Below are 14,443 nucleotides of genomic sequence, written 5' to 3'. Positions count from 1 at the left end.
AAACATTACTTGCCATGATACAGGGGGGGGGGGGCAGGGGTAGAGGGAACATAGAGGGGATATGAAATAAGGTTGTGTTAAGAATCTTAGCAATGTTGTAGTGGATTATGAGAAGATGTAACTCAATGCTGATTGTTGTACATTGCAGAGAATTAATAAAAAAATATTTTTTGTTGGAAAAAAAAAGAAGAAAAAACCCCCCATTACTTGCTAACCTTTATGCCAACCTCAGATGTTATACTCAGGTCCATTAGAATAGCATGCATGTCCCAGGAGTAGTCTAGTAGTGGTGCAGTGCACTGCAGACAGGTGGGCCCAGGCTCCTACCTCCCCCTACCTGTTACACTTGTGGAGGAATTTGTGAGCCCTCCAAAACTCACCAGAAATCCACTGTACCACATATAGGTGATCCCTTCACCCATATGGGCTATGGTAGTAGTGTACAGTTGGGGGTAGTGGGTTTTGGGGGGCTCAGCAGACAAGGTAAGGGAGCAATGGTGAGATGTGTACTGGGAGCATTTTATGAAGTCCACTGCAGTGGCCCCTAGGGTGCCCTATTGCTTCCCTGGGATGTCAGGGAGACCAGTCTACAAAACTGCTGGCTCCTCCTACATTCTAATGGCTTGATTTTGTGCATTTTGCACTTGGATGTTTTTTTTCTTAAACAAAATATCCAAATCACAAAGCCTTGCTCAAAATAGTATTTTCGGGAAAAAGAAAAGATAGACGTTTTCTTTTTTTGAAAATGACCATCTTTCCTATTCAGATTTTGGGCATTTTTTGCAAAACATAAGTCATATCGAAAATGCCCCTCCATGTAACTTTGTAAGTCTGAGGTGCCGATGATCCAAAAGTAAATGCAGACACTAGAGGCCATTAGCACTGTTCTAGCATCCATATTTACCAGTGCAGAATGATCAGAGGGGTCTAGCGTAGCAAACAATGAGTGTGCCAGGCCTTAGTGCAGACAGAATGCAAATGTTGTCAAGCTCATTTGAATGAGGTAATTTTGTGTCCCTCCCCTTACCGCTGTAAAAAATAACACCAGATCCGAGCAGGCATTAGGGTGTTGGAAGAGAGGATTTCTCATGATTATCATGCTTCTCTCATGATTATTTCTGCAAAATCTACCAGTTTTGATTGCTTTTGGAAGCAGAAGGAAGCCTGTGCAAGCCCTTGAACGCTGGTTGTGAGAAACAGGAGACTCGAACGTGAAACACACATTGGTGTTCTTGTCCTGCATCTAAATTTAAAGTGCCATCTAAATATAATCATCCAGAAAAAAATTTAAAACACTTATATTTAGACTATAGAAAACAGACGCCAATGTGCGCTTCACATTCGAGTTTTACCAGGCGCACGTGCACAGGAGCTGAGCTTACCACTGAACTCTTCTGCTCATGTGCTAAGCACAGTCTTCCTGCCAAACTCCCTAATGCTCAGAGCTATGAGTGCGCCTATATTTACATCTCATTAACTTTGAGCATTAGGGTGTTGTTCTTCTGCACTGTTCCAGCAGTATCTTTATGGCGCTATTCAGAATAGCACTGGATTTTTGACCATCGGCCTTTAAGTGCTTTGGAAATACACCTCTATGTGTCTTTGTAAAATAGCACCTAAATAGGCAGCTACTTGCCCTTTTAAACCACATTTCCAGTTGTGAAATTATAGCAGAATGGGAGAGAAAAAGAATGCTTACAGTGTGTTGGGCTGCCTGTGCTGCTTGCTTCTCATCTTCAGGCAGGGTTGGCATGGTGGGTGCTATGAGGCGCTTGGGATTGCAGCGTGTCTTGGAGAACGCGTGCACTTCTGAAACTGCCCGTTCCAAGCTAACCTCAAGGGATAAGCACTGAGAAGCCTGGTGATCCACAGAAAGGAGCAGATGCCAATGTAAAAAGAAAAAAAAAATAATAAATTAAATCAAAGAGGATCACACTACAGCAAACGCTTTTAAAATGGAAAACGATGAACTCTTTTTCAGATGTTTTTCTGAACTGTAGTTTTTCAAAGTCAATAATGATATCATAATGACATTTACAGAACACTTAATTACTTTTCTTGTTGGACTTTACTTTGTATAAACTAATTTTGTAGATTGTAGTGATGTTTAAAGTTGTGAATTTAAACTGCCTATCTAAAAAGTCACCCTCATTAATGTAATATAGCCATTGCCTACACCCAGGAACATTAGGTTAAGATTTACTTCCAAGAAAGGAATGTTGTGAAGAAGTTTTTGTGGGGACAGTAAAGGCATCACCGTCTTTGACGTAGAGGGTAATGTTATCACAGGTTGCCTAGGCTGGGAGACCAAATAGATACCTAAAAACACATGGAGGGGCGTAATCGAAAGGGGCATCCAAGTTTTCCTGAGGGCGTCCTCGCAGGACATCCCCACGAAGGGGCGGGGAAACCCACATTATCGAAACAAGATGGGCGGCCATCTTTCGTTTCGATAATACGATCGGAGATGCCCAAATCTCAACATTTAGGTCGACCTTAGAGACGGTCGTCCCTGATTTTTGGCGATAATGGAAACTAAGGACACCGATCTGAGAAACGAACAAATCCAAGCCCTTTGGTCGTGGGAGGAGCCAGCATTCATAGTGCACTGGTCCCCCTGACATGCCAGGACACCAACCGGGCACCCTATGGGGCACTGCAGTGACTTCAGAAAAAGCTCCCAGGTGCATAGCTCCCTTACTTTGTGTGCTGAGCCCCCCAAACTCCCCCAAAACTCACTCCCCACAACTGTACACCACTACCATAGCCCTTAGGGATAAAGGGGGGCACCGAGATGTGGGTACAGTGGGTTTGTGGTGGGTTTTGGAGGGCGCACATTTACCACCATGTTTAACAGGTAGGGGGGGATGGGCCTGGGTCCGCCTGCCTGAAGTGCACTGCATCACCCACTAAAACTGCTCCAGGGACCTGCATACTGCTGTCATGGAGCTGGGTATGATATTTGAAGCTGGCATAGAGGCAGGAAACATATATTAAAAATTTTTTTTTAGGGTGGGAGGGGGTTAGTGACCACTGGGGGAGTAGGGGGAGGTCATCCCCGATTCCCTCCGGTGGTCATCTGGTCATTTAGGGTACATTTTTGCTTTTGATTATGCCGATTTGGGCAACCTTGGGAGAAGGACGCCCATCTCCCGATTTGTGTTGAAAGATGGGCGCCCTTCTCTTTCGAAAATAAGCCTGATAGGCAACTTATGGGTTCAGTTCTACAATTGGGCATCTCCATTCAGGTACCCCGAGGGCATGCAGTAGAAATCTGTTCCCTAAGTATCTGGGTGCCAAGGTTCCGTAACAGGATACTAGTGTAACTTGCCTACAGTTATAGCAGTGTAAATGCAGCATAACTTACAGCATTCTGTAAGGTACTCAAAACTTGATTGTTCCGTCATTTAAATGCTTGAGCTCTTCTGCTATAGCAAAGGCAGCATTACCTTATGCTGGTCCTAGTGGGTGGAATGAATTACAGCTAAGATTACGTCTGCTGCGGAAGTTTGACATTTTTAAGAAACAGCTTAAGACGCTTTTATTTGCACAGGCATATTTAGGGTTCTAATTCAGTGTCTTTGTATTTTATGAAGATGAAAGAATTATATGCTGATTATGTTGTTTGTATGTGATTTTATTGGATTATTGTGTTTGCTTTGTTTGTAGCCTGCCTAGCTAATAGTTAAAAGCAGACTTATGCCAGTATTCTATAACGGCAGTTGCACACACAACTTGTGATATATAATTTGTGCTTAATGTGCATCATCCTGGCACCTAACTTTAGGTTATCTATTTGAATAACACTAATATCACTTATGTGTACTGTTACAGAATAGTGTGTAGACACACTGGTGGCGCTTTTACATGCACAAATGTGAGTGTTCAATACTTTTATGCATGCAAGGGGTACCTAGTTTATAAAATTGCATAAAATGCAGCTACTGAGGAGCTGCTCACGGCTGAAGTATGTGCATATGTATTTGATAACATACATGTATTCTTACATGCCTATTCCCAGGTCACAAACACATATGTGCCTATTTGAATCACAGCATGTACTTGTACATACGGGGTAATTTTATCAGAGATCTTGTATGCGCATATAAAGTTATAAAAATGTGATGACATCTTTATAAAATAACCCCAGAGCTTCCAAGAGACCCAGTTCCAAAAAGAAAGGCTATTTGGCCTGTCCAGTTTTAAACTTACACCCCAAATGCAGTGTGGCGTATGTAGTTCCTAATTCTACCCTTGAAATAAATACTGCAAGTCCTAAAATTCATCAGGATGGGGGTTGTCAAAAATCCAGTATTGGCCCCTCCTATAACAGGATAATTTGGTTGCTCTGTAACCCCCTATGTAGACTTGTAGGCAAGTGACTAACTTCCATTTACTCAGATGTCCATTAGAAGTTCTTCTAGCCCTATAAGGAAGGCTGACCTCTAGCGGTAGTACAATGAGACTACCTCTAGAGGTTGTGACCACCATTTTTCAGCCAGAGTTCCAGGGGCAGGAGCATGTGAGGTTTGCCCCTGCATGGACTACTTACTAGACCACCAGGGATGTTAAGGTAGGCCTGAGAGGGCTTGCTGGGACATGGGGGATTCTTCTCTTGTTGGAGGGGCCTGGGGAGGGGGTGGGTCATGTTAGGGGGGGGCTTCTCTTGTTGAGAGGATCAGAAGGGGTATTGGGCCATGTTGGCGGGACTTCTCTTGATGTTTAGAAGGGGGAATTGGGAGAGGGGTGAGAGGGGTCAGATCTTGTGGGGGTGAGGTCATGGGGGTGGGGAAATGGTAAGAGATGCAGGCTGCTATCTGGAAGTTATGCAGGTGCTGGTTGATATTCAATGCTGGCACCCACATAGCTAAGCAACCAAAATTAGGACAGCTTTTTGTGTGGTCCTATCTGGTTGCTTAACAATGCAGACACATGACTGGCACCCACATAACTGCCAACTCCTCCCAATTCTGACCCTGCAACACCCCTCCAATATCCACTTTTGACATGACTGGTTAGTGTCAATATTCAGTAGCACTGCTCAGTTAAGTGCTACTGACTATTGGTGCACAGCCAGCTCATCAGGATTTAACAGGGTAGGAGTTCCCCTCCTCGCCCCCCCCCCCCCAAGGACAGGTTTAGGAACGCTGTTTAAACCATTTCAAAAATCAAAGGTTTCAAATTCTTAAAATGGACAAAACAATTCATAGATCAGAGATGTGGATGGTCATATGGGGGGGGGGGGAGGTCAGATGAGTAAATTGTGTCCTTTGAATATTGTAATCTGGCAGTTACAGTTACAGTTCTGATAATGATATACAACACATGATATATACCCATTCTGCACCTGGAATAGCTTGCTACACATACTGTAACTTAGATCAGTTTCTTATCTCTTGATTAAACATACAACAAACCTGTCTTGATTTTAGCTAACCATCAAATTATCCCAACTGACTCTATACCACACATCTAGTTCCCATCATATATCTGTTCTTGGCCCCTCAGCTATATGGTAAGCAGTATTGTAGAAAATCTTTAGCATCATCTCTGTTAGTTGAATGTTCTAATGCATGCTTATTAGGTGCTATGCTAACATTAGTATTATGCTAAAATTGTATTACATCTCTGGTATTTGAATTCCAGTGCTGTTAAATATAAAATATGTATATTTTTATACTGTTTCACGGTAGTTCTATTAATAGGTTTCAATTTACTGTTTTCAAGTTTACCTCATTTATTGTATTTGTGTTTATTCTTGGTTATTTTACTATTGTTGTGCTGTTGACAAAATTGTACATTTTATGTTAAACTGTACCTGCTGTACACTGACTTGTGTGAATCTCTTCATAAAGGTGGTTAATAAATTCCAATAAATAAACAGATAAATCAAAAACATGGGGAAGAGGGATTAATACAAGCACAAAGAAGAACAAGTCTTTGCCCAAGATGAATGGAAGCAACAACAGCAAAGGCTGGTGCAAAACGTTTTGATGGGACTCAATACGAATCGTTAGCCTGTATCAGGAGACCACAAACAGAACAAAACTAAACATACACATAAACATACATATCAATAAAATAAAATCAACATTAATGAATCTGAAAATTCAATCAAATCAAAAAATAGTCTCCTATAACCTCAACAGATACCCCTGGAGTCTCACTGTTTATAGCCATTGTAACATAACTCACCTTGAGCTACCAATGAAAAGGTGTCAACCAAACCTTGAAAACAAATAGTATTGGAAACAGCAAAAAAATATCAATTTGCACTGCAGTCACTTCCTGTAGTAAAGGCAGAGCTTCCCAAACCCCACAGCTGATTGGGTTTCAGGACATCCACAATAAATATGCATATGATAAATTTACATGTTCTGAGTCTCCCGGGAATGCAGATAGACCTCATGAATATTCATTGAGGAGTTCCTAAAGACTTGACTGGCTCTGGGGTCCCCAGGACTGGTCTGGGAACCCTGTACTGAGGTGTCACTCATTAGATGCAAAATAAAGAAGGGGTAGACCAGATGTATCCTTGGTCGACACGCATTTTATTTTGAATGCAGTACTGTGGCGATACTTTGTTGCATCTTCATTGAATGCTGTTCTATTGGATTCTCCAGCCCATTTATGTGTTGTTATCATCAGTGGCTGAGATACCTTGTATTGACTCCTGAGGCAGGTGCAGTTAGTGCCGAAACACAGGACTGCATCGAGTCTTTGGACTTTATGTTTGAATAAACCTGCTGTTTGGATATACAGTACATCTGATCTTCCACTACTTCTTTTTTTATATATACATATTAGATGCTGTATAAGACTATAGTACATTCAGCACAGAATGTTTATATTGACGATGCCTCATTCCCCCCCCCCCCCCCCCATGCAAGCTCCAGATGACACTTTCAGCATTCCCACGCTAAATAGTATACTACATAAATAAACTGTGTTTTTCTTTGTCCCAGCTTCTTGTAAACTGACTGCTTAAAATAGCAAGGTAGTTTAAATGATGCCTTAGGGTTTAGATCTGTAGTTAAATGTAGATCAGAGGATAAAGGGAACTTCCTTGTGTGTCCAGAAACGATGATATGGGAGCTGCCTTCTATAAAAGATGAAAGTATTTGGGAAAGTTCAGTGGTACAGCAGAGCCCTTTGAAAAATGTATTATCCCAAAAAGCACAATACAGAAGAGGATACACATGGAACTCACCCTATCTGCTTCAGCTGCCAGTGATCACCCCTAGGAATGGCCCAGTCACTCCATTTGCACTGCTAGTCTGAGAGGCGATGTCCTCTCCACCACTATCTTCTCCTTTTTAATCAAAAGAGAGAGAAGAGAGAGAGAGAGAGAGAGAGAAAAGAGATAAAAGCACAGATCAAAAACAAAAAAGGTTAGCAAGCATCTACCAATATCCTGGCTTTCTTCTTTGTACACTTGAAATACTTGTAAAAGGAGACAGTCATTTAATTGAGTGTTATTTTTTTAAATAGCAGAAGGATGGGCATGCAATCTTGTTGCAAGCCCAACTGATGCCAACCACATATTTGCTTTAAAAAAGTTCAAAAATAAAGTAGCCATGTACTGGTGTATTTTATAAGACTGAACAAAGAGTGCAACTAAATGCTGCCCCCTGAATACACCTACCTGCAGGTCATGTGAAAGTACACACTTCTTGATCTGGGATCCGTGTTTATATTTGGGAAAAGTAGACAGACTCTGGGGAATTGTGGTCCTTAAGCTATAACATTTAAGAGCCCTCCCCCCCAATTAAGAAGGAAGTAAATTTTAAAATTAATAGTTCTTCATGCTTGTGAAGCGTGAGAACTGTTCCCTCTTAGCTGAGCAGGAGTCCTCCACATACAGTCCTGTCAGTAGGGGGTGCTGTTTCACTATCACATTTTCAATAGTGAGGGACAGACAAGTTCTGCAGGACTCCAGGGAGCCTACCTGTCCCTGGTGATTGAAAACACAATATTAAAGCACCCCCCCCCCCCCCCACACACACACACACATACTGGCAGCAATGCAGTTGGAGGACTCCTGCTTAGTTTAGAGGGAACAGTGAGCCTGAGGCCCCTTGTAATTATCACAGGCTAATTACCTGTTGGTTCCTTCATATAAAAGGCTATGAGTAGATTCCTCACGTCATACTGTGTTTGCATTGCACCCACATTGTGGAATTCCATCCTTTATGATCTTTGTCAGGGAGTCTTGTATCAAAAATATAAGACAGGTTTGAAAACATGGCTATTTAAGCAGGCTTTTGACTTGGATTGATTAAAATCCCCCAAAACTTGGATGTTCTTATTCCTCTACTTAGGCGTACAGTTGTTGACTAGTCTTCTGGTTTTCTGATTCTATTTATTCTTTGTACACTGCTCTCATATGAGAACATTTTATGGACATTCTGTAATAAGCCAGACAGAGTCACTCTATCTGATTTATTGCAGTCTGGCCATAAACTTTTCTCATGCCATTTGATTTCTTGGACCAAACCAGTCATGTTGTGGATCAGTACACCTGAATAATGTTATAACTCATACTAGTCATGTTAACTGAAGTCTACAATATGGAATGTAAATAATATCAGACTCAATGTACACCTTTTTCCCATAGATACTATCAGGGAAATTCTGTATAGGTCACCCAAATAAACATAAACATAATTGACTTCATTGGTTAAAACAATCAATAATTAGCATTAACAAGCACTTAATTGGCAGTCATTAGGAGTTACGTGTGGATCTGGAGTTACACAAGACCCCCTTTCTTCTCTTCCTCCTCCCCCCTGACAAACATGGCCCCCTTGTAGGCTACCATTCCTAGCAGACCAATCCCAGGCCTAATTTTCTAGTAATTGGTGGTGAAGTGGTCTTTGGAGCAGGTGCGATGCCCACTTGCTCCTGCCCAGCCAGCTCGATCATGGCAGTCATTTGGATGATGGAGCTGGCCTGGGCAGGAGCAAGTGGGCATTGCTTCTGCTCCAAAGACCACTTTACCACCAATGACTGGAACAGTAGGCCTGAGGGGCCTGGTACCTACTGGGGGGTGGGGTCTTGTTCATCAGGGAGAGGAAGGGAAGAAGGGGGGCCCATAGATATAAAATAGAAGAAAGTTTCAGACATATCTGCTCTTTTAATTTTACGTACTGACGGCCTAAAAACTACAAGCTGTGGAACTACATGGATAAAAAATGATAAAGCGTGTGGTTATTGCAAAGGAAGATTCTTGGCAACCAAGATGGAAGCTTTGCATTTAGATATGGCAGCAACTTGTGGGACGGAGCAAGTTTCAATTAATCTGGAAGCCAGGAGACATGGTACAGAAGTGGCCTAGTGGTTCATGCCATTGCTTAAGGTATAGTAAAGCCAGGGTTCAATCCCTCACAGCCACCTCTGTGGGTTTAGTGGACTGTAAGACTCCTAATATGAAACAAGCTCTTTTGTTGTGTCCAGAGAAGGGTAATTTGTATAGTGTTTGGTTTTCCCAATCATTTGAAATATTGATGCCTATGCTCCTTGTAACCTTGACCAAGTCACTTTGCCCTTCATTGTCTCAGGTACAAATTTAGATCTTAAACCTTCTGTGGTTCAGGGACCTATCAACCTTAGCTAAATTACAACTCACCTTAATCTAAGATTTGGAAAAGTAAGTAATTAAACCTAAGGTAGTCCAGCCCTCCTCCCCGCCCCCTCCCTCCCCCCCCCCCCAAAACCACAAACCGGAAAAGCAAATCTTTTCCCTTCAGTGAGAAGAACTGAAATCATGTTAATTCAAATTGTTTTTTTCCCAAAGGAAAGTGTACATGACCTTACTGAACTGAGAAGAAATACTTTGTAATTGGAATGAAGCGTGCAGTTTAAGCAGAAAATATTTCCTGAAATATGTTTAATGCTACAGTATTTATTATTTCCCATGGCAATGCTTGAAATGTAGACCCTTTTCAAAATTGCTTTTTCAACATGATTCAAATTATCTCCAATTTTGCAATCTAGATCTGACCCCCAAGCCCCCTCTTGGGATACATTTAAAGTTCCATACTTCAAAATGAGCACAAAGACAAGTTCTTGACATAGACATGGTGTTCCATGAATTTTGCAGATCATGTATCTTATTATTTTTCTAAGTCTCTCTGGATAAAAAATATGCAGAATGGTATTTTCATGATTTATCACAAAGACATAATTCTGGCCATAATTCTAAAGCATGGAAAACCCAGGGGATTAATTTATACAAGTGATCTACCACTATCAAGCAACAAGAGAAATCATTTTGAAAAGGAGATCCGAAGTATTTTCATGTGACACTGACACAGTACAAAAATACAGAGACCTTGATTGCAAACTATAGACAGCACCCTACAAGTTGTGTAAAAGTTCTGTTAGACATGCCCACAGTTTTATAGGATTGTGTATTATATATTTTTTTCACTTGTTTCTCTCTTGTTTTTCATTTTTTGGTTATCTTCACTACAGAGTTCAATCAAACAAGAGGTCATTTTTACTAAACTGCAGTAAAATCTGGGTTTTATGCAAGAAACGCGGGACTTTCCCACATGCTAAGCCCGAACTGAACTCAACATTTTTTAGGGTTTTTTCTTAGATTCTATTTGCAGATCATATGCTAATGCTCCTCTTAGTGTGCATGGTACCTTCACAAAATTAATGCGGGTGCATTTACCACCTTTTATTTAGGAGGTACTAAGTGCTTCCCCATTAGCTCTGAGTTAGCCAGTTAGTGCATGCTAATCCTAATGTGCTAACAATCAGGAACACCCACTCTCAGGCCATGATATGACCATCCAAAAAATATTTTAAAAGACTAGGGGCCCTGTTTACTAAGTTGCTCTGTAGACACGCTAACGGTTTTAGTGCATGCTAAAAATTAGCGCGTGCTAATGCTAGAGACACCCATATATTCCTATGGATGCCTCTAGCATTAGCCGTGCTAATTTTTAGCACACGCTGAAAGCGCTAGCGCACCTTAATAAACATGGTCCTTGATAACGCTTGGATTAGGTGCAAACAGGCTAAATACAGCAAAATGCTATAATGCATTCTATGATAACTGGTGCTAACTGTGTTAAGGGCTTAATGATAACTTGTGGTAACTGTGTTAAGGGCTTAATGCCCTTTGATAAAACAGCCCCAAGAGTGTGGTAGGGACTACCTCGACTTGTCCCCAGGGCTGGATTTATGGTGCCCATGGGCAGAGGCTTAGTGGGGTGAGGGGGTACCCCAAGAGATCAGAGTAAAGGGTTTAAGGTCCTAGTTTTTTTGCACCTTCAGAATTTGGCACCCTAGCCACAGTATCTGAATTCAAGAGAGTTTGGGACAAGTATATAGTATCTCTAAGGGAGTGATAGGGAGAGCAGATGGCATTGATGAGCAGGCTGGATAGATCATATGGTCTTTATCTGCCTACAATTTTCTATATTTCTATGTTACCTATGTCTAAATTTGGCCCTGCATGCCCTTTCCATTTAACAGAAATATTTTAATTATAGAAACTGTCCCAGATTTAATATAAACTGTACAAGTGGAATCATGGAGCAAAAATAAACCCAGAATTAGATTTATGTAATCATCATATCCATTGAGGTTCTACCTTAATCTACAAAAAAATGTTCCAGGCAATGTGGAGGCTTCGGCGCATCAGATACCTCCTTCCAAGAGACTTGTTTCGTACCCTTGTCCACTGGCTGGTCCTATCCCATCTGGATTATTGTAGTGGTATTTACGTGGGTTGTCAGGCCTCCTTATTGAAATCGTTCCAAACGGCTCAGAACACTGCGGCGAGGCTCATCCTTAAAGTAAGGCGTTTTGAACATGCCGAACCCCTGCGCTTTAAACTTCATTGGCTGCCTGTACATGAGCGAATTGCTTTTAAGATCTGCTCCCTAACTCATAAAATCATCTATGGGACTGCACCGGAATACATGCTCCCCTTGATTGACCTTCCGCCTAGAAATGCCAACCCTGCCGCTCGGTCCTATCTCCACCTTCATTTTCCGAACTGTAAGGGAGTAAAGTACAAGAAAATCTTTGCCTCGTCCTTCCGTTACTGGAGTCCCAAACACTGGAATATGTTACCTCATCACCTTAAAACTCAAGAAGACCATGGCCTTTTTAAGAAGTTGTTAAAGACATTCCTCTTTGCTAAGACTTACCCCTCAACTTGCAATGTTGATTAATGTATCCTTGTCCCCTTCCCTATCTAGTTCACTCTGTTAGATGCTTGCATAACCTTTAAGTTTGTACTTTTATTTAACTTACTGTAAGCCACATTGAGCCTGCACGAGTGGGAAAATGTGGGATATAAGCAACAAATAAATAAATAAATAAATAAATAAATAAATAAAAATAATTTCTGCATCAAACTAACTTATTACATTTCTAGTACACTTAAAATGGAAATTGTTGGGCCTATTTTCTCGATCCTGTCTTACCCTCATTAGGGAGCCTGACTATATAATGAAATGAACTCAGAAACTTCACACCATGGAGAAAATAAATGTCCTACATCCATGGTAAACTATGTTTCATCTACAGTACAGAAACAACCCTATCAGGACTAACCAACTAAGGCACAATGAATATGAATGAGGGGAAAGCAGTACTTTTAATATCACTTGATCTATCAGCTGTTTTCAACTTTGTGGATTGTGCCCTATTTCTTCATCAGCTTGTAGACCTTGGCCTACAGGGAACAGTTCTGCACTGGTTCAGTTCCTCTCTGGATAATAGAACCTTTATTGTATACCAAAATAATGTCCCATCCACCACCATCCCTAGGGCTCAGCCTCAGTCTTATCCCCTGTGCTTTTTAACATATTCATGGCTCCTTTGGCAACTCTTTTCTTGCTCAGATCCTTGGCTTCACTTCATTTTTCTATGTTGATGACATCCACTTGTTGCTTCCCCTTAATTCTTAAGATTCACAGTCAGTACAAGACATTACTTATTGCAGACTGGTTAAATGAAAACAGGTCTAAACTAAATCTAGAAAAGACCAAAGCTCTTATCTTCTCTAGAAGGCACAACTCCTCTTACCCCACTACTCTACACCTCCAAGGATATCACATACCTATAACACCCTCCCTGCATACCCTAGGTGTAGTCTTAGATACATGAGTGGAGATTAAACTTGCTATCTGCAGTATTGTAAAAGAAATGCTTCTTTGCCCTAAAAATGATCCACTGCACCAGTTCAATGCTTGATATTAAACCTGTCAGTACACTCACTCTTGAACTAGTCATAATGTAAGTGGCTAAAGGGGGAAGTTCTCAACGAGGGTTACCGTTAAAATGGGATATTTTACTGTTAACCCAGGTTATTAGTAACTAGGTCTCATTGCATAAAATGGGACCTGTGTTAAAATAGCATGAGTTGTAACAAAATAACCCATCTTAATGGTAGCCCACATTGATAACCTCTCCTCTTAGACTTTTATAATTCACTTCTTCAGGGCTTGAAAGATTCTTCTATTTGGCAAGTACAAATAGTGTGAAACAGAGCAGTGAAGTTGATCATGGGTGCTAGGAGACATGACCACACACCCCCTCCCCTCTGTAGAAAGAGGATACTGAATGCTAATCTTATACAGGATCCGCTTTAAGATCTTAATTGTAGCTACCTTTCCACAGGCATCTTCACTATGACCCAATCAAAAACATCTCCTCATGTTCCTTGCTTACACATGAGTAAGAACAGAACTAAACAGGGGTTCTGATTTTGGAGTTATTTCTCTATGTTTGTGGAATGACTTACCCCTCAATCTTCAACTTGAGTCAGCCCACAAGAAATTTAAAACACCTCTAAAAACCCATTATTTAAAACTTGAATTTCATTCCTGACACTCTTTGGATCTGCTGTGTCTGTGGCTCCACTGGGCTTGAAGGGCAGTTTTAGATTCCCTTCTATCCCTATGCCTGTCCTTTTCCCCTCCTCTTTCCATTCTGATATTCCATCCTTGTTTCCTTTACTTCCTTTGATGATAACATGTTTGTATCATAGATATGACCACTGTGTTTTAAGGATTGCTTTATGTCGTTGAATCACTCCATGTGCCTATGGATTAACTTGGTTTCAGTTTGATTGATTTGTAAACCACCTAGATATCTTTTTGATAGCTGGTATATGAAAACAAAGTAGAAAGCAGGGCCAGCATAACTATTAGACAAAGTAGATGATTGCTTAGGGCAGCAGCTTCTGAGGGGGTTGCAAAGACCAGGTTCAGTCAAATCAAAATAACAGGTTCAGAGAGTCACACAAACTCAAAGAATCATCAGTGTTTACTTTTAACCAAAGGAAGGTGTGCAGTTTTCAAAGAACCATTAAACTGGGTAAATGGTTTTTGGAAATTTTCCTTATGCATGTAAATTACCTGTTATATATAACAGTGGCGTAGCCAAGGGTGGGCCCGGGTGGGCCTAGGCCCAC

The 14,443-nt window shown here is 41.1% G+C and overlaps 1 protein-coding gene across 1 annotated transcript in view; it reads right to left on the bottom strand.

Moving 5' to 3' along the window:
• Positions 1 to 14,443, bottom strand: part of MRVI1 (murine retrovirus integration site 1 homolog) — a 188,094-nt gene that overhangs the window by 105,863 nt on the left and 67,788 nt on the right. The window contains 2 exon segments of the mRNA XM_030200986.1: positions 1,700 to 1,858; positions 7,211 to 7,312. Coding sequence (XP_030056846.1) covers positions 1,700 to 1,753 — 54 coding nt within the window. The 5' untranslated portion in view covers positions 1,754 to 1,858; positions 7,211 to 7,312.

This window comes from Microcaecilia unicolor, chromosome 4, assembly GCF_901765095.1.
Source record: "Microcaecilia unicolor chromosome 4, aMicUni1.1, whole genome shotgun sequence".
NCBI classification, from domain to species: domain Eukaryota; kingdom Metazoa; phylum Chordata; class Amphibia; order Gymnophiona; family Siphonopidae; genus Microcaecilia; species Microcaecilia unicolor.
Note: the sequence above shows the minus strand (reverse complement) of the source record. Positions and strands in the feature narration are given on the sequence as shown.